This window comes from Lithobates pipiens, unplaced genomic scaffold (assembly GCF_037356315.1).
Source record: "Lithobates pipiens isolate NorthernLeopardFrog02 unplaced genomic scaffold, aLitPip1_a1.2 Scaffold_23, whole genome shotgun sequence".
NCBI classification, from domain to species: domain Eukaryota; kingdom Metazoa; phylum Chordata; class Amphibia; order Anura; family Ranidae; genus Lithobates; species Lithobates pipiens.
Genome location: NW_027507785.1, coordinates 129,834,375 through 129,861,081, shown reverse-complemented (window position 1 = coordinate 129,861,081; position 26,707 = coordinate 129,834,375). Strand labels below are relative to the sequence as shown.

General features: G+C 44.0%; 1 protein-coding gene across 1 annotated transcript in view; it reads right to left on the bottom strand.

Annotated features, from left to right (window-relative positions):
* The window catches only part of KCNJ4 (potassium inwardly rectifying channel subfamily J member 4), a 381,983-nt gene that overhangs the window by 204,074 nt on the left and 151,202 nt on the right, over window positions 1-26,707 (bottom strand). The window contains exon 2 of the mRNA XM_077452360.1: window positions 12,775-13,405. Coding sequence (XP_077308486.1) covers window positions 12,775-12,794 — 20 coding nt within the window. The 5' untranslated portion in view covers window positions 12,795-13,405. The remainder of the gene's footprint in view (window positions 1-12,774; window positions 13,406-26,707) is intronic.

Below are 26,707 nucleotides of genomic sequence, written 5' to 3'. Positions count from 1 at the left end.
TCTCCTCACACAGAAGTCATCGCTGAGGAGAGGAGAGCAGATCGCTGCAGCCGGCTGATGATCAGTGAGTATGAGCTGTTTTTTACAGCTTTTTACTCACTGATCACCAGTCTAGTGTAATACACAACACACCACACAGTGTAAACACAGTCCCCACATATGTCCCCATAACACACATGTCCCCAAAACATACATGTCCCCAAATAATAAAAACACATGTCCCTAATAATAAAAACACGTCCCCCACATATGTCCCACTAAAATCACATGTTCCAATGATTATCTGCACACATATATACGTGATCACCTGCACACATATGTACATGATCATTTGCGTACATATGTCCGTGATCACACAAACCAATTATTATACACTTAACGGAATTTTTTTTACCAAAAACATGTAGCAGAATACATTTTGGCTTAAATTTATGACAAAATTTGATTTTATTGGATTTCTTTTAAAATAGAAAAAAGAAAATATTGTTTTTTTTCCAAATTTCCACTTTTTTGCGCTTATATCGCAAAAATAAAAAACGGAGTCGTGAATAAATACCACCAAAATAAAGCTCTATTTGTGCGAACAAAATGATAAAAATTTCATTTGGGTACAGTGTAGCATGACCGCGCAATTGTCGCTGAAAGCGCGAGAGCGATGAAAGCTGAAAATTGGGCTGGGAAGGAAGGGGGCGAAAGTGCCCTGTATTGAAGTGGTTAAGATATCTGGCCTTATTCGTATCCTCGCAGATGACACTGGGGTTGCAGAATACCCCTATCTCCTGTCCACCTGGCTCCATCCTCCCTCCACCTCGCTGCACCTCCCCTCTCCTGTCCATCTGGCTTCACCCCTTCTCCTGCCCACCTGGCTTCATCCTCCCCCCACCTGGCTGCACCCCCTCTCCTGTCCACCTGGCTGCACCCTATCTCCTGTCCATCTGGCTCCATCCCTCCACCTGGCTGTACCCCCTCTCCTGTCCACCTAGACCTGTTCTGGTGCTAAAAATTATTGAATTATTTTAAATTTTTTTATTTTTGGGGGGCTGCAAGTAGCTGGTCTTGCCTAGGGTGCAGAATAGTCTAACACTGGCCCTGGCTGCCCCTAGTTTGCTGTTTCAGGCTAGTTTCCTGTTTCAGGGTGGTTTCTTCTCCACAGGTGCGGCATCCTATGGGGTCATGCTTGCATGCAAGGACTAGAGTTGTGTCTCCCTACACTATGTGCATCAATAGAATCACACAGACCAAAAGCCTAGGATAGAAGGCTCTCCCTTGCTCCTTGCTCCTCCCTCCTCCTGCCCCCACCTGGCTGCACCCCTCCTCCTGTCCACCTGGCTCCACCCATCCACCTGGCTCCATCCCTCCACCTGGCTGCACCCCTCTTCCTCTCCACCTGGCTGCACCCCAATCTTCTGTCCACTGGCTATATCCTCCCTCCAACTGGCTGCACCCCTCTCCTGTCCACCTGGCTGCATCCCTCCTCCTGTCCACCTGGCTCTATCGCTCAACCTGGCTGCACCCCCTCTCCTTTCTACCTGGCTGCACCCCCCCTCCTGTCCACCTGGCTCACCTGGCTCCATCCACCTGGCTGCACCCCCCCTGTCCTGGCCATCTGGCTCCATCCCCCCACCTGGCTGCGCCCCTCTTCCTGTCCACCTGGCTGTGCCCCTATCTCCTGTCTACCTAGCTCCATCCTCCCTCCACCTGGCTGCACCTCCCCTCTCCTGTCCACCTGGCAGCACCCTCCTCTCCTGTCCACCTGGCTGCACCCCTATCTCCTGTCCACCGGGCTCCATCCTCCCTCAACCTGGCTGCACCTCCCTTCTCCTGTTCATCTGGCTGCACCCCCTCTCCTGTCCATCTGGCTCCATCCTTCCCCCACCTGGCTGCACCCCCTCTCCAGTCCACCTGGACCAGTTCTGGTGCTAAAATTATTGAATTATTATTTTTTTGGGGGGGAAGGGGGGGGGGGGCGCAAGTAGCTGGCCTAGGGTGCAGAATAGTCTAGCACTGGCCCTGGCTGTCCTTAGTTTCCTGTTTCAGGGTGTTTTCTTTCTCCATAGGTGCTGCATCCCTATGGGGTCATGCATGCAAGGACTAGAGTTGTGTCTCCCTACACTACGTGCATCAATAGAATCACACAGACCAAAAACCTAGGATAGAAGGCTCTCTCTTGCTCCTCCCTCCTCCTATCCTTCTTTTCTCCAAAATAACACACTGGCTCTAGACTGTGCTGTCCACTATTAAAGTGATATTAAAGGCGTTAAAAAAAAACAATAGCAAAAAATTTATACTTACCTGCTCTGTGCAATGATTTTGCAAAAATCAATCCCGATCCTCCTCTTTTCAGGTCCCCCGCCGGTGTTCCTGGCCCATCCCTCCTGTTGAGTGTCTTTGCTTGCTATGGGACACCCGAGCAGGCTTGCTCCTGTGGCACTGCTCTGTGTGTCCTTTCACACACAGAGCGTGGCTCGACCCCACCTCAGCTTTCTCCCCATTGCCTCACTGGCCATGATTAACAGTAGCAGGAGCCAATGGCTCCCGCTTCTGTCTCAGCCAAAGAGGAGAAAGAGAGCCGGGAGAGCCGCTGCTCTCGTGCACATCGCTGGATCGAGATGGGGCTCAGGTAAGTATTAGGGGGCGGCTGCAGAATGCATGAAGGTAAAAAACCTTGAGCCTTTACAACCACTTTAAAGTTATCCTTTGAATACTGAAGGTTCGGGGAGGCAGCACTAAGAAGAGAGCAGGAGCCAGGAGCACTGAAAAGTTATAAACTTCAAGACCTGGGGTAAGAATTTTAACATACAGTTTACTGGGGGATGTTTACTTTACTGTACTTGATGTGTTAGGCTAAAAAATGCTGAGGGTTTATCACTACTACTAATGTTACTGAGTTAAAATATTCGTTTACTGTAACCACTGCTGCTAATAAAAATCCAGTTATTATTCAATAAATTGCCTTGATGTGTCTGTAAAAGCATTATATGTTAGTGATGTGTTACTTCTCTAACAAAATTAAAAATTACAGTAAGTTTGCAACCTGGTGTGCAAATCAACATGATCGGCCTGGGTCATCGTTTTGCCTATTCCTCTATCAGTCTGAGCCTGACTTATAGTCTGAATATCAAGACAGATTTAAGTTTTTATTTTTGATATAATTAAGGTGATATTAAACCCAAAAGCAAACATTTATTATATTGCAGTTTACTAACTCCTAGATATGATGACTGCATTTGTTTTGTTTTTTTAGGCTCTCTTCTATTTTAGTCTGGTGAACCAGTCAGTAAGTCTGTTGTTTTTCAAAAGAACAAGCTCTTTAGCAGAATTTATCAATTACAAGGATGACACAAACTGATATAGGTGCTTACAATGATCAACATTTTTTTTTTTTAAGTTTAAATCTATTTTTATTGTAAATAAATAAGCAAGACAAAGAACGGTACAGTACTTTCTAGATGTCAAGGAGATATAAAAGTACAGATAGCGTATGGTGATACAGGGGATTATAATACACACAGCCTAGGCTACATAGTCTGTCAACTAGAAAATGTCAGTATGGATGACTACTGCCTCAGGGTGCCCAACTTAAGAAAATTCTGCAACCTGTCATGGAAATCAACAACAGCACAATTAAAGTATTCTAAAGGATAGGAGATCCATCAAAGATAGAAAAAAGAAGAAAGAAGAGGAAAAAGTCAGACAGAGATAAACAGAAACACTGTCCCCCAGAATCCAAGAATGTTAATTAGGTATCGATAGGTAAGCACACATATTGAGCTCAAGGATCCCAAGTCTTTTCAAACTGTTTAACTGTATCCTTCGGATGCTAACCATTTTTTCATGGATCACAATCCATGATACTTTCTTTTTGTGCGAGGGACACCAAGGGTTGTTTCCAAGCTCTAGTTATAACGACTTTGGCACCTAAAATGATAAAAAAATCAAATATTGCAAGTTTTTAGTGATCTTATTGACTGGTGCATTAAGAAGAGAAATTTGGGATGTTTGTGGGACTGGGATTCCGGTGGCCCTATGCCACAGAGCAAAGATACCACTCCAAAAGCCTCAGATCCTGGTGCATTTCCACCATACATAAAACATAGACCAGAGAAGGTTACATCCTCGAAAACATGAGGTGGAAGGTAGATTTTAGCAAGACAGGTTGGGACCAAATACCATCTCATAAGTACTTTACATGAGCTTCTACTAAAGCAATATTCAGTATACCTGTAAATGAGCATAGAAAGCAGCTATGCCACAGGTCAGGATCTCTTTCATCAGGAAGGTCCTTATTCCAACCAGCCATATAAGAGAATCTTATTGGGGTTCCACGTAACAGCTTATAGATTGGAGAGATATCACCCTTCTAACCCAAACCCTGCGTACACCACTTTTAATACGGCATAACTCTTTACTGTTCCGACACCTTTGGTCTAATGGAGTGTAAAATAGGGGTCATTTGCAAAAGCTGACACAGTTCATTGGGAGACATTTCCAAGGCTTTCTTACAATATCATAAGGTAAAGTGACATCTATGTGTAAAAAAGTGTCCGATTTCGTTATCTAGCCCTCACCGAAATTCCTTGACATATAGGCCCGGTGGAAAAAGCCGATAAATAAAAATATGCGCTAGAAAGAAAGATGATATCCGCATTTATTTTTATTCATATAAAACCTTTATTCCAAAAGGAAAAAAGACTGTTTGTTAAAACTGCTTATAAAGTGTGAGCTGGAGTGTGGCTTCACGTTGTTAGTGTATTTAAATCTGCCAATACATCTAACACCCCCCTCCCACAGACTTGCAATGCTGCTGCTGTCCAAATGTGCCACCTGTGCTCATTCATTCAAAGTGTGGGACACTCCAATACAAGAAATGTGTTACCGGCCAGATCACCAGTTGAAAACAGAAGGAAAGTAAAGAAATGGATGCAATCACCACACTTAATGATTGGTCAGCTGCAATATATTTGATTTTTTCTTTAGAGTTTAATATCCCTTTAGAGTAGAATTAAAGGCAAAACTTTTTTTCAATTTGGTTCGCTTAAGACCCCTGTCATTTTTATTGTTTTTTTGCAATCTGTGACTCATTTGGGAAATTTTCTTATAGATATATGGTATTAGGCAGGGTTGCTAACAACCCTTAGTTATGCTAGGTGGTCATTGACCTGGCTAATTGGTAGTTGTGTCCTCAAATTTTTTGCCTTAAAGTGGAAGTCCTCCAACCGCTGCAAAAATTAAAAGCCAGCAGCTGCACATACTGCAGCTGTTGACTTTTAATAATCAGACACTTACCTGTCCAGGAGTCCAGCGATGTCGGCACCGCAGCTAATGTTTCCATCAGCTTTCGGGTGTTGCCGCCTTCATTGCAAATAAGGGAACCTGGCAGTTTAGCCTTACGGCTTGACGCCGCAAACCCTACTGTGCATGCGCAAGGCTCCACTCCTCTCTCCTACTCATGGCCGGATTACCATAGGGGCTATTGGAGCTGCAGCTCCAGGCCCCTTTCTCAAGATAGGCCCATATGCCCAAAAAAAAAAAAAATCAAAAAAAAAAAAAAAGATCGACTTCGAGGATTGTAGCTCGGCAATCAGGAGTCACAGAGACCCCATATTTGGGGGGTAGGTAGCTAAATACCCACTCCAACACTGGTTAAAATATGGGGCTGCTATCATCTATGGTTCCGGAGATACGGGGCTCCTTGCGCTGCCTGTCAGAAGCTACATACAGAGCGGCAGTATAAATACAAGCTGGAACACTCTGCAGCAGACTGAGAGGATGAACTCACAGAGCTTATAATAATTATTTGTATATTACTTATGATAATTAACCCCTTGCCACTCAGGCCCATTCTGAGACTTCTCTCCTACATGTAAAAATCATAATTTTTTTATGCTAGAAAATTACTCAGAACCCCCAAGCATTATATATTGTTTTAGCAGACACCCTATGGAATAAAATGGTGGTCTTTGCAACTTTTTATGTTACACGATATTTGCGCAGCAATTTTTCAAACTTTTTTTTGGAAAGAAACTGTTTCATTCATAAAAAAAACACTAAAGTTAGCACGATTTTTTGTTGTGTACTAAGCGATGCTTTACATTTTTTTACAGGTTACGTGTTTAGAGTTACAGAGGAGGTCTAGTGCTAGAATTATTGCTCTCGCTCTAACGATCATAGCGTATGTAACCTGTGTGTATCTGGCTCTGATACTAACCAGTGCCTACCCAGGGACTGACTAGTATCTCTCCCCAGCCTGTCCCCACACACCCTCTCACCTGCTGACATGTGAATGGGGCAATCACTTCCGCAGTGTTATTGTGTTCTGCCAGCCAATACAATGATTAGTGTTGCTAACTATAGCTGGCAGCACTGATTGTTTTGGGGAAAACCTGACAGGCTGGTTGTACTCAAGTCGGTTAATAGGTTGACTTGTGTAAAACCAGCTAGCCCATACATAGATCCACTATGGCTGGTCTCTGCTTAATTGGTGTAATTTCAATCCATGTATGGACCGCTTAACCACTACACAGCCCCTAAACAGCCTTCCACAAACCTTTACATTTTTCCTTCCCAGATTACTTCATCATCCTCTCCTATACAAGTGCCCACTGTCATACTCTCCACACTTCTCTCCTATATATAGTGCCCACTGTCATACCCTTCACACTCCTCTCCTATACATAGTGCCCACTGTCATACCTCCAACACTTCTCTCCTATAAATAACGCCCGCTGTCATACCCTCCACACTCCTCTCCTGTACATACTACTCACTGTCATACCCTCCAAACTCCTCTCCTATACATAGTGCCCACTGTCATACCTCCAACACTCCTCTCCTGTACATACTACTCACTGTCATACCCTCCACACTCCTCTCCTATACATAGTGCCCAATGTCATACCCTCTACACTCCTCTGCTGTGCATAGTGCCCACTGTCATACCCCTCACACTCCTCTCCTGTACATAGTGCCTTCTGCCATACCCTCCACACTCCTCTCCTGTACATAGTGCCCACTGTTAGACCCTCCACATTCCTCTCCCTCACCTGCACATACTTCCCACTTTTATACCATCCATACTCCTCCCCTATGCCTCTTACCCACAAAAACTGTTCTTTAAAATTATGCTGAATATCCTCAATGTTACCAGCTCTAGAATGGGCACACTTTTGTCAGTTCAACTAAAGGAAATATCACAGTCCTCATATTTGTTCTGCCCCATTATTAGTACTTATTTAATTTTGTAATTACTATTGTGATATATAGAGGAACACGGGGGATGTCAGCTACTCTAAATATAGCACCTGTAGAAAAAAGTGTCCCTGAAATTATTTTTCAAATGTTGACAACTATGCACTTAGTCACTGCCCAAGGGCCACAGGGTAAGTAGGGGCCCCATGAGAGGCTCCTGTGATATTAAAGCAGAAGTAAACTTTTCTAAAATTACTACTTTTTAGAGGCCCTGGGGTAGGTTATGCCATGATGTACAAGTATGCCCAGCATATTAGCACATTAGGGCACACTTAAATTGTCAGATTGAGCCCTCCAGTGCTGTGCTGTGATCAATCCGGCGGCACTTCCATCTTCACCCGGTCTTCCTTCTGGGTTCTGTGCCTTCGGTCACTTGCCTTGGCCAGGCTGTGTTGATGTCACTCCCACACATGCTCATGTGCATCCTCTTTCTCTCATCCCCCCTTTCTCTCTCATCCTCCCTTACCCCTCACACCTCTTTCATCCCCTTTCTCTCTCTCTGTCTTTCTCTCGCTCTCTCATCCTCCCTCTCTCTCTTTAATTGAATTTGTTATAACAAAAAATAGTTAGCATTTTTATTTATTTATTGTTTATAAAAGGCCCCACCAAAATCCTCAGCACCAGGCCCATGATGTTCTTAATCTGGCACTGCTCCTACTGGCCCAGCGGCCGGGGACAGAGGAGCCTCAGCTATGACACAAATACAGGCTGAGACTGTGAAAGACAGGTATCCTGAATCTGGTGTATTTCTCTCTTCTGTCAATAGGTGGCACTGCTACCTTTGGCACTAGAATGATAAGACCACAGTGAGTTCAGGTTGTGAATAGACATATTTTCTCAGCCAACCTTATTTGTGACTAAGCATGCTGGGATAGTCTATATAAGGCAAAAGAGTCAGGTGATCAGTGTTCTTTTAACCCCAGGCTGAGGCCTGGGGGCTGTATGTCAAACAGCAGCTAAAGGTTAGGCCTAATTCTGAGGCCTAGCCCTGTGTGTAGAGGCTCAGCCAGAGGGGAGCCTGATTGTTGCACAGGTACAGCTGGACAGTGAGCCGCGTATTGCCAGAGGTGAAGGAGAAGCAGTTGCCACATGGGATGGCCACCCCTGTTACCAGAGGCAAGTGAGAACCAGAGGTCAGAGATAAAGGGGACACCATCACCAGTAAGGGACAACTACTCCTGTAATGAGTGGCCAGGTTTGTGAAGTCTGAAGAAGTATCAGAGCAGCCTTTTTCACTAGCCAGGGATGGTGAACAAGTTGGGAAAGCTTCAGCGTTCAAGTCAGGGACCCAGCGGGTGAGCCTGGGTGACACTTGAAGAGAATTCAGTGGGTCAGCTAAGAGCCATGCCAGGGACCCAGCAGGTAGTGTGGGTGACGCTTGGAGTGTACAGCGGGTTAGCTGTGGAAAAGCTCAGGGGATCCAGCGGGTGGCTGGGATCTGAAGGTCTGGTGAGAAGACTGAGAGCTCAGTGAGAAAAGCTACCCTGGGAGGCTGTGAGATGGAGGCCAGGTCCTACGCAATGGGGATACCAAAAAAATTGGGTAGAATTGGCGCTATACCTTTTAAATCAATGGTAAGTTTCAACTTAGAACCAAGTGCTGTGAATAGGCTGCTAGGTGAAATATTTGGAAATTATTAAATAATTAATATGTTCATGCCCTTTGCTAGTATGAATTTCAAGTGCACCTTCTGGAAAAAAAAATTATATATATATAAAATAAAAATATATATATGTATGTGCAATTTTAAACGTTATAAATCATTAGTCAGCTTTTATAACCCGTGCCGGTGATTGTGCCAAAAAATAAGCAATATATATAATAAAATAAAAATGACAAGCAGGTAAATTGTGTTGTGCAAAAAGTTCAAAACTTCCAATTTCCTTTCCTATAAATGAGGAAATATAGACAGATGCTTTATATTATGCAAAACAATTCCCGGGCCAAAGTTTTAATTTCCAAGTGGTGACATGTGCAAACTCCAGAGCAGCTTCCCGGCGAGCTTTGGTGAAATTAAATCTTATTGTGCTCACCAGATCCTTACCCCCACTGGGGCAAAGTCGCCTCCACAGTGTTAGCCCCTGTGCCGCTATCTGGCGTTTCCCTGGATGTCTGGTGTGTCATCCACGGTGAAAGCCCTCATTCATATGGTTCATGGAAAGAGAGGGAAAACCATAGTGCAGTATGTCTTTATAATATTTTTATTGCAAGAAGAAAATTACTCACATATTACAAATGGTGTATTTGCAGTGTATAAGGAACTCCCACCGCCGGCCGCTGCGGTTTACTGAAGAGAGGTCACGTCCTTATGGCCACGCCCTACCGGTTTCGTCACGCTGACGTCATCAGGACGTCATTATTAAATATTAAATTTAATAAGGGAAAAATATTTAATTGTTATTGATATTGATACTTTCTGATATATAATGAGATGCTACAATGATGTGAAGACGAAAGGAGACAGTGATGAACGGAAAGTTGATTTATGTCTCTCTAGAGAATCCGCTGACGTGGCAAAAAAAAAAGAAGAAAACGCTAAACAGAAATGCTGGACAGAAAACGCTAAACAGAAATGCTGGGCAGAACGCTGGCTGCGATAAAACATTGACCAAAGAAAGTAAACAAGTACAAACAGCAAACCTGGCCACAGGCCGTTGCCATGGCAGCTGTGGCTGGTCTGATACCCACTGACACTAGTGCTGCGGAGACACCAGTTTTACTGCCCATCCCCAGTAAGCACCCAGAGTGACCCACGGCCTGCCCCCCTCATGAACCAGCCAAACATGAGGAGAGGAGCAGGCGAGCGGCCGATCACACCCCTCCCCTCCCACCCCACGAGGCGTGCATGCTGGCCAGGTGGAACTGGGAAGCTTGTTGTGGGACGGACGGACAGCCCCCGCCTCCCCCCCGCATGAGCGCCGGGAAAAGCGTGCGGGCTGGCTCCAGGAGCTGTGGATGGCCAGATGAACACCCCCGCTCCCCCCGGCATGAGCGCCGGGAAAAAACGGGCAGGCTGCAGGCTGTCCCCACGAAGCTGTGAGGAGATTTAGAGGATGGATGGGCAGATGAACGCCCCCCCCCGCATTAGTGCCGGGAAAAGCAGGCGGGCCACACGCTGGCACCACTGCACTGTGAGGAGATTTAGAGGATGGATGGGCAGATGAACGGCCCCGCCCCCCCCCCCGCATGAGCGCTGGGAAAAGCGGGCGGCCGCACACTGGCACCAACGGCGCTGTGAAGAGATTTAGAGGATGGATGGGCAGATGAACGGCCCCCACCCCCCCGCATGAGCATCGGGAAAAGCGGGTGGGTCGCAGATCAGTGAACGGGGATGGATGGATGGCTGAACGCCCCCCGGCATGAGCAGCGGCAAAGGCGGGCGGCTGAGGGGAGAAAATAAGGGGGACATGCTGGAACATGCCGGTAGCGGGGGGGGGGGGGGCGGTAAGCGGGAGCTGGAAGTGACGACCATCCACCCAGAAATCCTAACAACACTGGCCGTGACAGAGGAGGAGGTTTAAATAGCCCTCTCAGGCTCCTCCTACAAATACAGGCTGGCCTACGGCCAGCCTTTCAACTAATCGGCCACAGAACCTGTGTAATTATTATATGTTCGGGTTTAAAGGGATGAGGTGGCAACCCTAGGCCCTGCCCTATTCAAGCCTTTGCAGGGTAGCTTTGATGGGCAAAGCTGGAAGCAGCATAGTTGAGAACAGGAGGCATGGAAGGCAGACCAGAAGCTACTTAAAGCGGGAGTCCGCCGTTATTTTTTTTTTTAAAAGCCAGCAGCTACAAATACTGCAGCTGCTGACTTTTAAAATAATGACACTTACCCGCCCAGCGCGCCCGCGATGTCGGCACCCAAAGCCGATCTCTCGATCGTCTCTCGGGTGCTGCCGCCGCCATCTTGGGTATGGGAGTCAGGAAGTGGAGCCTTTCGGCTTCATTTCCTGGTTCCCTACTGCCCATGCACGAGTCGCGCTGCGCAATGAGGATGGTCCCCGCTGTCGCTGGGATCTGTGTGTTTCCCAGCAGGCAGCGGGGGACCTTCGGAAAGGGGCGTAGATTCTGAGGAAAGGGGCGTACCTTCTGCAGAATCTACACCGGAAGTGGGTGCAGATACCTGTTCCAATGAGCAGAAGGTCCACTTTAGGGTGGACCTCCACTTTAAGCCAGGGGTGCAAAGGATTTGGCTGCTTTATAAGAGAAGAAAGAATGGAGACATTCATATAGGGTCATGTGGTATGCAAAAGACATGGTGAGCATACTGGCCTTCTGTATATCACATTCATAAATGCTGCCCCCATATTACACTAATAGGGTGCCACCTGTGAAAATTTTCCCATTGCAGGTGTGCCTCTAATAGTTGCTTATCTACCATTCCTTGCACATCTGCATGTGCACTGATCAGGCCAAGTGCATGGCACAGAGATGACAGCCACTGTCCCTATTATTGGGGCTACCATGTTTTTGAACTATAATTTAATGATTTAATCATAATCAAAAAGTTATGACAGAGCCTAGTTTCCCCTAACAATATGGTACATACAAAAATGTATAAAAAAAAATACAAAACTAAAATATCTGCTTCTATCTGGGAAGTAAAGTGGTTTACAAGTAGTTTGCCTCTTTTATAAATAAATATGTTTTTGGTACAAAGCATTATTTTATGGCAGCACTAAAAGTTTACATACAAAGAGTTAAAAACAATCAGCAAAAAAAAAAAGCAAAGGGAAGAAAGTGATAAACAAATAACTGTTAATGGGGGGCTACATACTTGTTTAAAATAAAAATTGTGTTGGCGGAACAGGGTTGATTTACTGGAAAGTGCAAGATCTGGTGTATCTGTGCATAGAAACCAATCAGCTTCCAGTTTTTTGTCAAAGCTTAATTGAACAAGCTTAAGTTAGAAGCTAATTGGCTACCATGCATAGCTGCACCAGATTTTACACTCTCCAGTTTCAATAAATCAACACCGTTGTTTTCGCCAGCGATTACATGGGGAGAGCTGCACTATCACTGCAAAACCAACACTGCTTTTTTGACAGGTCATTCCTGCAAGGTGCAGAGCAGGGCCCGGCACAGCAAAGGAAGCACAGGCTCCTGTCCCAGCTGCATATTTTTCCCAGCACAAAAAGGAGTGACTCTCCTGCTTCAATCAATTGGCTGATCTACAAATCTTTACATAAAACAATAACATAAATATACTCAAAAGATCTCACTAAACATACTGTACCCTATACATTTCCCTTCAGTTTCAATCATAACATAGAAAATATTAATCTGGCTATGCCTCAAGGCCTTTGCTTTTGCTGATTTACATTTTCTTGAAGGTTATGAGGTCCAGCTCCAACTTAGATGTTTTTAACTTGACAGTGTCCCCTTAAAATAATAGCAAACCTCATTCAGATGGCCATAGAAGCCACAGATTGTAAAATGATACCAGTCTGGCTCCCCCTCTTATATTTTACCTGGATGTTGTAATTATTTTATAAAGGATTTTGTGTAGGTTATGTGCAATATTACCTGCTACGAACTGTATCCATTATTGTTTCAACAGTTTCGTTCCAGGAGACAGACACCGAAATATGCTTGTAGAGCAAGGCACTCCTTAGCTCAGGCCAGCTTGTGTAACCATCCAAGGTCCATCTGAAGACATCACTGTAGATTGAAAATCCTGATACATTTTTGTAAGCCGTGATTCTCTAAGATCATATCTTTGGATATTTGTTTCACAAAGACACTTTTTGTGTTTGTAAATTTACATAAAAGTTCTTTTGTAAGATAAAAAATATGGTTCGAGATTTGAGATTTTGAAGTCTGTAGTCTGTAGCTTTTTGGGCTAGGTTCGCTTTTTGGACACAATCCAGATCTGGTCAGCTTTTGAAGTAAACTTTTTGTGATCTGACATCTGAAATCCAAAAATCTCCATTATAGAATCTTTATCATTACCACACAGATGCCCAGAAATCTATTGGTAATTCTTGATTATGAAAAAAGTTATATTTCTACAGCAGCTCCTTCAAGGTGTCACAATATGTCCTTTGTGGTTCATGAAATGTTGACATTAATGTTCTTTGCGGAAAAGTGTTGAGGTATCACATGTAGCTAGCAGCAGAGTCTCAAGCCACCCCCTGGTTGACAATCCACACTCTCACTGTTGGGAAAAGAAAAAAGAAAAATAGCAACAGATAAAAGAAACAGCAAGCCAAATCCTTTGGAAAACCATCTGCTGTAATATGCACAGAGGAGAAAGTGGGTTATTTTTATCTGTTTCTTCATATTTCAGTTGCATAATAATTCTTGATAGACATTACTGCATATGGATATGGATGTTAAAAACTGTTAGAAAATCTGCATGTTCAGTATAATGTGAAATTACTGAGTACCAGAAGTCTTTAAAACACATTTCAGTAACATTTTTAACAAAACTCCATCATTGGGCCCCTTTCTCATGGGCTTCTGATCAGGTCTGCCTGTCAGTTTTTTAGGCGGACCTATTCGGACACTCCATTCACACCTATGGAGCAGCTGACACCCACTGCTATCCGATCCAATCCTGGCTGCTAAATCCAGACAGACAATGACCCTATTTTCCATCCGTCGATCAGATCAGATGAAAATGGACAGGCGGTTCGTTTTCATCCAATCTCTCCATAGAGAGTGGGACTGTGACATGTCTGTCTCAGCACAGTGAGTGGAGATGGACCTGTCATCCGCCTGTTCAGTGGGATCAGCAGATCGATCCCCTCGCTGAGCAAGCGGAGTCTGTGAAATGGACAAGCTTGTGTGAAATATTAAAGTGCAGTCCCTTGGCGCAAAGTGTTATTCATTTAATTGTAACTGTTTCATTGTATAGGTTTTGCCCCCCCCAGCTGTAGCCAAGGCAAGTTCTATGAACTGAGGCTACAGTCTAGTAGATGCGGGAACTGGCATTCTAACTGAATGCTTAAATTGATTTTGAACCCAGAGCAAACATTTTTATATATTGCAGCTAACCAGTCCTGTGGTTGAATTTGTTTTATTTTTTTACTGTGTCTACCTGGTGATCTGGCCAGTAGCACACTTCCTATTGCCTACACCCTGGTTTAAGGAGCAACAGAGACACCTTTAGGCAACTTTTAAATAGCAGCATTTTTACTCTGGAGGCAGGGTAGTATTAGATGCACTAGTAGATTTAGATGCACTAAGGCACAGTTCACATCTGGTGTTTTGGGATCTCGGGCAGAATTGCTGCTATTTTGCCTGCGATCCCAAATCTTACTGCATAATGCACCACACGTGCTCAGGTACTATTAATTTTCAATGGCACCTAAATGTTGTGTGGTTTTGCTGCAATTGTAACACGAGAAATCGCAGCTTGTCACCCAAAAAGAAGCAGGAGCTTCTTTTGAGTGACAAGAATTGAGTGATGTTGTTTTCCAAGTATGCTGCCTAATTTATCATATGACAATCATGGCAAAACTGCGATGTGTTTAGATGCCATCAAAAATTAATGGCACTTAAACACACGCATGGTGCATTTTGCCACTATTGAACTGCAATTTGGGATCACATGGCAGAATTTCAGCGATTCTGCCTGAGATCCCAAAATGGCAAATGTGAACAGGGCCTAACAAATTGAAGCCGAACTCCAGCTCTTTAACCACTTGGGATCCGCGCTATTGCAAAATGACGGCAATAGCGCGGACCCACATTTTCGGGACTACGTCTATTGACGTAGTCCCGGTTACGAGCGGCCTGCGCGCCCCCTGAGGGGCGCGCGCGGCGCGCTCTGTGATCGGCGAGTCCGTGAGACTCGCCTGATCACCGATCCGTGTAAGGGGTCGATCCCGACCCCTTATCACGTGATCAGCTGTCAGCCAATGACAGCTGATCATGTGATAAAACGGAGCCGGTAATCGGCTAGTATTCCTCCTCGCGCTGTCAGAAAAAAAAAAAGCCGATCGCCGGCGGCCGTGTTCGGGACATCAGTCCCGATCACGGCCAGCAATTTAAAAGGACACCTGCCCCCTGCCAGTGCCCACCTGCCACCCGCAGTGCCATCCTGAAATAAAGTAAGTGCCCCCCTGTCAGTGCCACCCAGCAGTGCCCATAGTGCCCACAGTGCCACCCAGCAGTGCCCACAGTGCCACCCAGCAGTGCCCACAGTGCCACCCACAGTGCCACCCAGCAGTGCCACCCACAGTGCCACCCAAAATCTGCCTCAGGTGCTGCACCCCAGTGCCGCCCATCAGTGCCCAGCAGTGCCGCCCATCAGTGCCCAGCAGTGCCGCCCATCAGTGCCCAGCAGTGCCACCTATCAGAGCCACCTATCAGTGCCACCTATCAGTGCCCATCAGTCCCATCTATCTGTGGTACCTATCAGTGCCCATCCGTGCCACCCATCCGTGCCACTTATCCGTGCCACCCATCCGTGCCATCTTATCTGTGCCCATCTTTGCCCATCAGTGCCGCCTTATCTGTGCCCATCGGTGCCGCCTTATCTGTGCCTATTAGTGCCGCCTTAACTATGCCTATCAGTGCCCACCAGTGCAGCCTATCAGTGCCCACCAATGCAGCCCATCAGTGCCCACCAATGCAGCCCATCAGTGCCCACCAATGCAGCCTATCAGTGCCGCCTAATCAGCGCACTTCAATGAAGGAGAAAAATGACCCGTTTGCAAAATTTTATAACAAACTATTAAAACATGATTTTTTTTTTTTTTTTTTTGCATATTTTTTGTTTGTTTAGCAAAAAATAAAACTCCGAGCTGTAGCTAAATACCACCAAAAGAAAGCTCTATTTGTGGGAAAAAAATGATAAAAAATTCATTTGGGTACAGTGTTGTATGACCGCGTAATTGTCACTCAAAGTGCATCAGCGCTGAAAGCTGAAAATTGGTCTGGGACTGAGGGGGGTTTAAGTGCCCAGTAAGCAAGTGGTTAAGCAGTTACTGTAACAGTTTTCTTTTAGAATAACGATTTAACATAGATGAATAAAAAAATCGACCATCGTAAACATCTCTGTCCGTGTTAAATGGTTTGCTTCAATCCTCTAACTGCTACCTTTGCAGGACAGCTTGTTCTGTTAAAAAATAACAGACTTACTGGCCGGATCAACAGGTGAAAATAAAGGAAAGAAAGCATAAAAAAGACAACAACTACAGCCACCACATGTAAAAATTGAACTGCAATATAATGTTTATTTTGGGGTTTAATACCGCTTTAACAGTTCTTGAAAATGTAATTATAATATATGAGGGGATCTAGTGCCTGTATAAGTCTCTGTCAGATTCCCATTGTAGGCTGTGTTGATTGTCAGGGTGGTTTTAGGGCCATTGTTTAGGCTCTAGGTCCTAAACGATTCTCAAAACATAGTCCATCAGCTTTAAAAGTAAACCATACTGTATTCTTTTGGAGCAAGAAAGTTCTAAATAGAGAACAGGGGCATTTGGAGGACATTCTCCATTTTTAAATTGAATAGAAAGCAACATCATTCTTAAAAGGGCAGCAACATGAGAAGCAGCAGAGAAAACAGTAAGGGGAAAAGAGAGCAGCATTTAAAACTGACAAACATAGGAGAATGGGGGGCATCCATGGACGTCCTACTGTTTACCTGTTCCCCCGTGCTGCCGCGGATGCGCATTGGGGAAAATCCCTGTTGGTTGTGTCCCTTGGTAAATGGCCAATCACAGCAGCCATTTAGCACTCGACTGGCCTGTTCAATGAGAGATGATCTCAAATGTAAACATATGAGATCATCTCTCATTGCCGGCTCTCCCTCCTCACACAGAGACCGTGTGTGAGGAGGGAGAGCTTCTGTGCTGAAGATTGTGAGCGCCAACACAAAAACACAGTAAATACAGTGCCCACTGATGCCCACAGTACCTAAATCAGTGCCATCTGTCATCAGTGCCACTTGTCAATGTCACAAGCCATCTGTCATCAGTGTCACGTGCCACATCAGTGCCACATCAGTGTCACGTGTCATCAGTGCCATCTGCCATCTGCCATCAGTGTTACGTGTCATCAATGCCATTTTCATCAGTGTCAGATCAGTGTCACCTGTAATCAGTGCCATCTGCCATCAGTGTCACATGTAATCGGTGCCATTTGTCATCAGTGTCACCTATCATCAGTGCCTTCTGTCATCAGTGCCATAAGTGCCCACCAACAATGTCTAGAATATTATTTTCAGCTGGAGGAGGCGCACAATATTCTTGCTGCCGACTAAAGCAACAGGGAGCTTACCACTTCGGATTCTTCCTCAAATTAGATTCTGAGTCTGACGTTGACTACGAGCCTGTCCTAAGCAGTGGAACACTGACAGCCTCAGAGGAGGATGATGTCCTTTTACAAGTTTAATATGCAGTAAAGTTTTTCATATAATAAACTCACATTTTAGTAGTTAAAAGAAGGCATTGCATAATGTCCCAAAGATATGGGGTTGTCCTCAGTAGAGTCAGCCCCTTGGGCATAGGACACTCACATAGCTGAGAGACTCCATCACAGCCGGCAGAACATCATCCATCTGCACACGAAAAACGCCAGAGAATGGACACAGACAGGGGCCCAAGGGATCGACTCCACTGAGGACAACCCCATATCTTTGGGACACTATCCAATGCCTTCTTTTAACTACTAAAATGTGAGTTTACTATATGAAAAACGTTACTGCATATTAAACTTGTAAAAAAATCTGCACCCAGAGGCGCCTCTTCTCCCTCTCTTTTCTTTCCAGTTTTTTGAGAATATGGTCTCTGTTCCCCAGCGATGGCAGCCCTGAGAGTGGATTATCTCCACCTTTTCCCCTCCCTTTCCCCCCCTCCCCGATAGATTTTTTTCCATTACATTTTTACTGAGGACATGCCAGCATCAATTGTGGCCCAATGCAACCTGTATGCACGACAATTCATAAAGAGTAACCCAACTTCTCCATGACTAGTAATATGGTCATATCTTTTTGCATACTTCATCAGTGTTCAATACAGTCATGGATGCTACTTTTGTGTACCTGTTCAATATGACATGTGTGAAATTATTTTATTTACGAATAAAAACCTTTTTGTGGAAAAAAAAAAAAAAAGTAAGCCAACGTCCTATTATGCCCATCCCTACGAGTGGAGAGCCCTAACAGTGGAGGAGTTTAAGATTTTATTGAGCCTCACATTCTGTACGGGACTATCCAAAAAAAAATGAATTGCGTTCATATTGGTCAACCCACCCCATCCGCCACATGCCCATCTTTTCCTCAGTAATGCCCAGAACCAGATATCTCATGATTATGAGGTTCCTAAACTATAATGATAATACCCAGTGCCCTCCCCGAAATTACCCAAATTATGATAATCTTTATAAAATTTGTTCACTAGTCAATTATTTTTCTGAAATCTTCCCCCAGTTGTTTACCCCAGACCAACACATGCGTGGATAAGTCACTTATCAAATTTACTGGCAGACTGGGCTTCAAACAATTTATTCCCACCAAAAGGGACCGCTATGGGGTGAATCTGTATAAATTGTGCGACCGAGCCAGGGTATACATATGCCATCATTGTATACGAAGGGAAGGACACCTAGCTGCATCCCCCTAATTGCCCAGACTACATGGGTTCAAGTGGGAAAGTCATTTGGAAACTCATAAACCCACTCCTGGAGAAGTAGATAATTTTTATACGAGTTTGCCCCTGCTCCACAACCTTCACAGGAAGAACACTCCAGCATGTGGCACCATAAGGACGAACCGGAAGGGCTTTCCTTAAAGCCTCGCCAACAAGGAGTTAAGAAGAGAGGAGACGGCGAGTTTGCAGAATGAGGAAATTCTGGCTGTGAAGTGAAGTGGAGGGACAGAAAGGATGTCTACGTGCTTTCTTCAATCCACAATAATAACTTAGTGGAGATCACCAGGAGGAATGGCCCAATCCAAAAGCCAACATGTATCCATGAATACAATATATTCATGGGGGGTGTCACCTTCAACGACCAAATGCTCGAATCCTACCTTGCCCCAAGACAAACATACCAGTGGTATAAAAAAGTATCAATTTATTTGTTTAATTTGGCCATATACAACACCTATATTATCTATCGCAACTCCACTGAAAACCCGAAAACTCTTCTTTGGCTACCAGGAGGATATTACCACTGCCCTTATATTCCCGATCGGCCCACCAGAAAAGAATTGATCCAATGTGATTAGCAGACTCTTTGATTGCCACTTTACTGTTAAAATCCCTCCCAGACCAATAGGCCAAAAACGTGAGAAAAAATGTCGGGTGTGCACCAGAGGAGGAGTTAGAAGAGACACCACTTATTATTATCCCCAATGTTCTTCCCAACCAGGCCTCTACATAGTTGACTGTTTCTGCCATTACCATACTCCAGTAAATTATTAGTAAAGTATGATAAACATAACCCTCACTCTCCTGCCATTTACCTTCACACCCCTTATGCCTCTGCTTGCTCTGTAACTGACCCTGGCTTCTTATTCGACCACACTTCTGCCTACCAATTCTGTACATACGTGTGCTTGATCTGGAACTGACTCTGGCTTGTTATTCGACCATACTTCTGCCTACCAATTCTGTACATACCTCTGCCTGATCTTGAACTGACCCTGGACTGTTTGACCATGCTTTTTGCCTGCCTGGTCTTGTACCCTGCCACTGGACTAGTGGGATTCATAACACAGGGGTCTCACATATGTGAGGGGCTCCAGAATTGTTTTTCTGGATGAAGAAAACATTTTTTTTTGTTTTCTCATGCCTAGATTAGGGTCTGGAGACTCGGAGGCTTTAAAGCCTGGAAGCCTCTACCCCTGTCCCCATTCTGTCCTGAACGAGGCTCTACTTCTGTCTGCTGCCTGTAGGACTTATGCCATCATGCCTCTGTCTGTCGCATGAACTGACCACACCACATGGACCATGTTCCTGCCTACTATCAGGAACAATATTTTGGCACTGCTGACAATCTCTGCCTGCACTGACCCTGGACTGTATATGGACAGTATCCCTGCCTGCTGCCTGTACTGACTATGGACATTATTCCTGTCTGTTGCCTAGACAATTGCTATCCTCCTGTGGACAACTGTGCTACTAAAACCACAGGTAATCTTTTGTTTACCCTTTGCTCAGCAGAATGTATTTTGGGGTGTAATTCTTGGTATGTGCATGCTATGTGTTCCTAGAACACCTGATGGTGGTCCTTGCATGTTGGCCCTATGTATGTGGCCAGACTGTGTAAAAGTCTCACACGTGTGGTATTGCCATACCCAGGAGTAGCAGAATGTATTTTGGGGGTGTCATTTTTGCTATGTACATGCTATGTTTTGGAAATATCTTATAAATGGACAACTTTGTGTAAAAAAACAAATGCGACTTCATTTTTTTCCCACATTTTCCACAAACTTCTGGAAAAAAAATGAACTGTTCAAAAGATTCATTATGCCCCATAGATTATACGTTAGGGTGTTAGCTTTCCAAAATGGGGCCATTTTGTGGGCGTTTCTATTGTCCTGGTGCTCCAGGGCCTTCAAAAGTGTAATAGGTAGTCAACAAGTTAGATGTGTAATTTATGCTCCTAGAACAACGGATGGTGCTCCCTGCATGCTGGGCCTCTCTATGTGGCTAGGCTGTGAAAAAGTCCCACACATGTGATATTGCCATACTTAGGAGTAGTAACAGAATGTATTCTGGGGCATCATTTGTGGTATACACATGCCATGTGAGAGAAATAACCTATTGCAAAAAAAAATTATTTTGCAAAGAATTGTGGGAACAAATGACAACATCAAAAACCTCACCATGCACCTTACTAAATACCTTGGAATGTCTACTTTCAAAAAAGGGGTCATTTGGGGGGTATTTGTACTTTCCTGCCTTGTTTGATTCGCAAGAATTGAAACAGGCCACCAGGTGTGATACATTTTTAATGATTTGCGCCACAGCTTGTAGACTCTCTAACTTTTACACAGACCAAATAATATCCAATAATTTGAGTTATTTTTACCAAAGATATGTAGCAGTATAAATTGTGGCCACAATTTATGGCTTGGGAAACTTAACATTAATAAATCACCAAGACCAGATGGCTTGCACCCGAGGGTACTTAGGGAACTCAGTCAAATAATTGCCAGACCATTGTTCCTAATTTTTACTGACAGTCTACTGACTGGAATGATACCAGCTGATTGGAGAAAAGCCAATGTAGCACCAATATTTAAAAATGGCCCAAAATACATCCCTGGGAATTATAGAACAGTTAGCCTAACATCAATAGTATATAAACTCTTGGAGGGGATGATAAGGGACTATATACAAGATTTTAGTAATGAGAACGGTATCAACAGTAATCAGCATGGATTCATGAAGAATCATTCTTGCCAAACCAATCTACTAACCTTCTATGAGGAGGTGAGTTGCCAGCTAGATAAAGGAAGGGCTGTAGATGTGGTCTCTCTGGATTTTGCAAAAGCATTTGACACAGTTCCCCATAAATGTTTACTGTACAAAATAAGGTTCGTTGGCATGGACCATAGGGTGAGTACATGGATTGAAAACTGGCTACAAGGGTGAGTTCAGAGGGTGGTGATAAATGGGGAGTACTCGGTATGGTCAGGGGTGGGTAGAGGGGTCACCCAGGGTTCTGTGCTGTGACTAATCCTATTTAATTTGTTCATAAAGGACCTGGAGGATGGGGTAAACAGTTCAATCTCTGTATTTGCAGACGATACTAAGCTAAGCAGGGCAATAACTTCTCCGCATGATGTGGAAACCTTGCAAAAAGATCTGAACAAATTAATGGGGTACTACATGGCAAATGAGGTTCAATGTAGAAAAAGTTAAACTAATGCATTTGGGTGGCAAAAATAGGAATGCAATCTAAACACTGGGCAGAGAACGTCTGGGGGAATATAGGATGGAAAAGGACCTGGGGGTCCTAGTAGATGATAGGCTTTGCAATGGCATGCAAAGCAACCAAGAAAACAAAGCAAACAGAATATTGGCATGCATTAAAAAGGGGATCAACTCCAGAGATAAAACGATAATTCTCCCGATTTACAAGACTCTGATCCGACCTCACCTGGAGTATGCTGTCCAGTTCTGGGCAGCAGTCCTCAGGAAGGATGTACTGGAATTGGAGCGAGTACATAGAAGGGCAACAAAGCTGATAAAGGGTCTGGAGGATTAGTTATGAGTTAAGGTTGCGAGCACTGAACTTATTCTCTCTGGAGAAGAGACGCTTGAGAGGGGATATGATTTCAATATACAAATGCCATACTGGTGACCCCACAATAGGGATAAAACTTTTTCGCAAAAGGGAGTTTAAAAAGAATCTTGGCCACTCATTAAAATCAGAAGAAAAGAGGTTTAACCTTAAACTATGTAGAGGGTTCTTTACTGTAAAGCCTTGTACACACGGTCGGAGAATCCGTCGGAATGTGTCCTATCGGACCATGTCGTCGGATAATCCGACTGTGTGTGGTATGCATCGGACTGATTCCGTCCGAATATCTGTCGGACCCAATTTTCCAACATGTTGGAAATATTTCCCGACCAACTGGGCCGTTCGGACATACTCCGATAATGTGTAGCGAATTTTGATCGGACCAAGTGCCACGCATGCTCAGATCAAATTCCTACATCAAAGCTATTGGTTACTAGCCTGAATGTAGTCCCATCGTAACGAAATTACGTCATCACGTTCTGAAAGATCAGATTTTTCGACAACTTAGTCCGACCGTGTGTATGCAACAGTTTCGGACACAATCCGTCAGACTAAATCTGACGGACAAAATCCGACGGATTTGGTTGGCAGAATCTCTGACCGTGTGTACATGGGCTAAGATGTGATGTGAAATTCCCTTCCACAGGCGGTGGTCTCAGCGAGGGGTATTGATAGTTTCAAGAAACTATTAAATAAGCACCTGAACGACTGCAACATACAGGAATATACAATGTAATACTGACATATAATCACACACACAGGAAAATTTCTGTTCTTTATTGCAGGTGCACTCTTATTTGTAGGGTCCAAAAACATATTCTTGCAGAAGGGAATTACCTGTATGCTCCTGATTTTGTGTTAAACTCTAAGCCCTTGTACACACGGTTGGACATTCCGACAACAAAATCCGTCTGATTTTTTCAGACGGATTTTGTCCGAAACTGGTGTTGCATACACATGGTTGGACAAAGTTGTTGAAAAATCTGATTGTTCGGAACGTGATGACGTTCGTTAGTTACGACGGCACTACGTTCAGGCTAGTAGCCAATAGCTTTGGTCTCGTAATTTGATCTGAGCATGCATGGCACTTTGTCCGATCGGAATTCTCTACAAACGATCGGACAAAGTCCGATCGGATCATGTTGTCGGAAAATTTTATATCCAGCTCTCAAACTTTGTTGGTCGGACATTCCGACGGAAAAAGTCCGATGTAGCCTACACATGGTCGGATTATCCGACAACATGGTCCGATCAAACCTTTTCCGACGGAATTTCCGACCGTATGTATAGGGGCTTAGTGGTTAAAGCAGTAGTAAACTCTGCTTCTGAAATTGTAGGTACAGTGAATACCTCCTAAACTTGAGGTGTTTGGGAGATCACACAGTTCACACAGGATACTTACGCCATCCCTTCAGAACTCTGTGCCATGGCCATGACTCCAGCACACATGCGCAGGAGTGACATCACCGCGGCTTGGCAATTCAAGCAGCCGCAGCCTGTGAACCCGGAAAGAAAACCAGGTGAAGATGGAAGTCCTGTCAGTGGTGACAGCACGCTGCTGGGCTTCATCTAAAGGTAAGTATGCCATAATGTGCTCGTATGCAGTGCATTCTAGCACATTTTGGCATAAGCCACCTATAGCTCGTTTTTTTTTTTTTTTTTAAAGAATGTTTACTACCACTTTAAAGTGTATGCTTTAGATAATACATTAATAATTTATTTCAAAAGCCTGCCAAAAATCTCACAGTGGCTTAGATCACCAGGTACTTTGTCGTGCATACTGTCATGATCGCAAACATTTTATATTTGACACATCACATTACAATATGACTTGCAACACCTCCCTAACTTATCCAGCATGGCAAACTTTAAAATCTCCTGGTGACGCACAAAAAGAGCTAACAGCTGTTGCCAACTTGCATTTTGTTACAAATACACACTTGGGTCTCACTATGCAATGACATGTTGGCAGGTAAGGGGGCTCTTGTAGGAATAAAGAAAATGGCTGCATATGCAAGATAGCATTGATTTAGCACACGCTTAATTGTTATCCTGCAGTCATCAACAACTCTCAAAAACAACTGCATGTTAGAAAATTGGAGATCATGAATGTTTATCTGCCCCAATCAAAAAGAAAAAAAATAGTTTACAAATGTTTAATGGAAAATGAATGTGTTAAGAAACAGAAATCTTTTGAGCAGGGAGATCGTAAGTGTAGTTTTTTTGGCCATGATGGCTAAACATTAACAATCTAGTGTTCCGATTCCAGAAATACACATCTCCTCTGGAGATATGGCCTGTATACAGCTTAAAATTCTGGAGACTTTTTCGACAATTTTATCAGACAATGTATACATCTCAGTTGCATTCTGATTTCAGCCGACTGAATTGGCGGCTTCGCTGGATTCAGTCGCACTGGCCTGGCTAACAGATAATGAGAGGAAGATGCTAGTACGTCCTATAAGATCAGAGGAGGTCCTTTTGGTCATCTGTTCCTTTTCACTGGGGAAATCACCGGGGGTGTCCTTCCTATTGAATTCTATAAGGCTCATAGAGAGCTCTTAGCTCCTGTATTTGCTTCTCTTTACTATTAGACATGTGCATTTGTTTTCGTCCAAATGCATTTTCGTCTGAATTTCAGGTATTTTCGTTTTCATTTTGACAAACAATAACGAAAGCACAGAATCCAAAAAACTAAAGATCCGACATAAATAAATGATTTATTTTCATTTTCGTTGTTACAACAGTTCGATATAAAATAGGAGATTCGATGTGACTCTGACAATAACAATCTGTGTCTATAGAACACATAGAATTTTTTTATTTTTAATAAAGGAATTTTTTAAAAGTGTGTTTGTCTTATTTAACTATTTTTTACACTTTCTTTTGAAATGGTAGGGGTACTTTTGTACCCCCTTACCATTTCAAACAGGGGGGCCGGGATCTGGGGGTCCCCTTGTTAAAGGGGGCTTCCAGATTCTGATAAGCCCCCCGCCCGCAGACCCCCACAACGACCGGCCAGGGTTGTGGGGATGAGGCCCTTGTCCTCATCAACATGGGGACAAGGTGCTTTGAGGGGTCACAGACCCCCAAAGCATCCTCCCAATGTTGAGGGCATGTGGCCTGGTATGGTTCAGGAGGGAGGGGGGGCGCTCTCTCGTCCCCGCCCCTTTTTTCCTGCGGCCTGCGAGGTTGCGTACTCGGATAAAGGGTCTGGTATGGATTTTTAGGGGGACCCCACGTCAATTTTTTTTAAATTTGATGCAGGGTTCCCCTTAATATCCATACCAGACCTGAAGGGTCTAGTATGGATACTTAGGGGGAACCCCATGTCAATTTTCTTTTAAAATTTGATGCAGGGTTCCCCTTAATATCCATACCAGACCTGAAGGGCCTGGTAATTGAATTTGGGGGACCTCCACGCTTTTTTATTTATTTATTTATTTTTATCAATGACTTTCAATGAGTGTTCTCTGTATTACGGAGCCGACAATTCATAATAGCTGCGAGTGATTTTAAAGGACTTTTTTTCCTGCATAAATGACACTTTGTGCAGGGACAGTTCAAAGCACCAGAAACATGCGCCCCCTCACAGGCATACTATAGACACCCCCCAGGTACGAAATTTAAAGGAATATTACACTTTTATTGTTTCACTTTCATCAGTATTAAAATCACTGCTCCCAAAAAAAACTTTTTTAAAACTTTTTTTTGCATTGATACATGTCCCCCTGGGGCAGGACCCAGGTCCCCAAACACTTTTTAGGACAGTAACTTGCATATTAGCCTTTAAAATTAGCACATTAGATTTTGAACGTTGGAGTCCCATAGACTTTAATAGGGTTCTAAAGTTCACACGAAGTATGCTATATACTAGCTCCGTCGAATCTTCTTTATACATTCGACAGACACCATAAGCCTTCAAAGACAGATTCGACCGTAATTCATGTGGATTTTCGGATGAATGCAATTTTTGAATGAAAAACGAAATAAATAAAAACAAATTTCGGGAGTAACTAAATTAATTAATTTTTCGGACGAAAACGAAATTCCGAAACAAAATATTTTACTCTGCACATGTCTATTTACTATGATTATCTGAAGGAGGGTGCTTTGCTGGACTCAATGAGTCATGCTCATATAGTTTTCATTTACAAGTACCCAAAAGATCCATCCTCTTGTGCCTCATATAGGCCTATTGCTCTTTTGAATGTAGACTTCAAGATTTTGACTAAGCTCATCTCCCGACGAT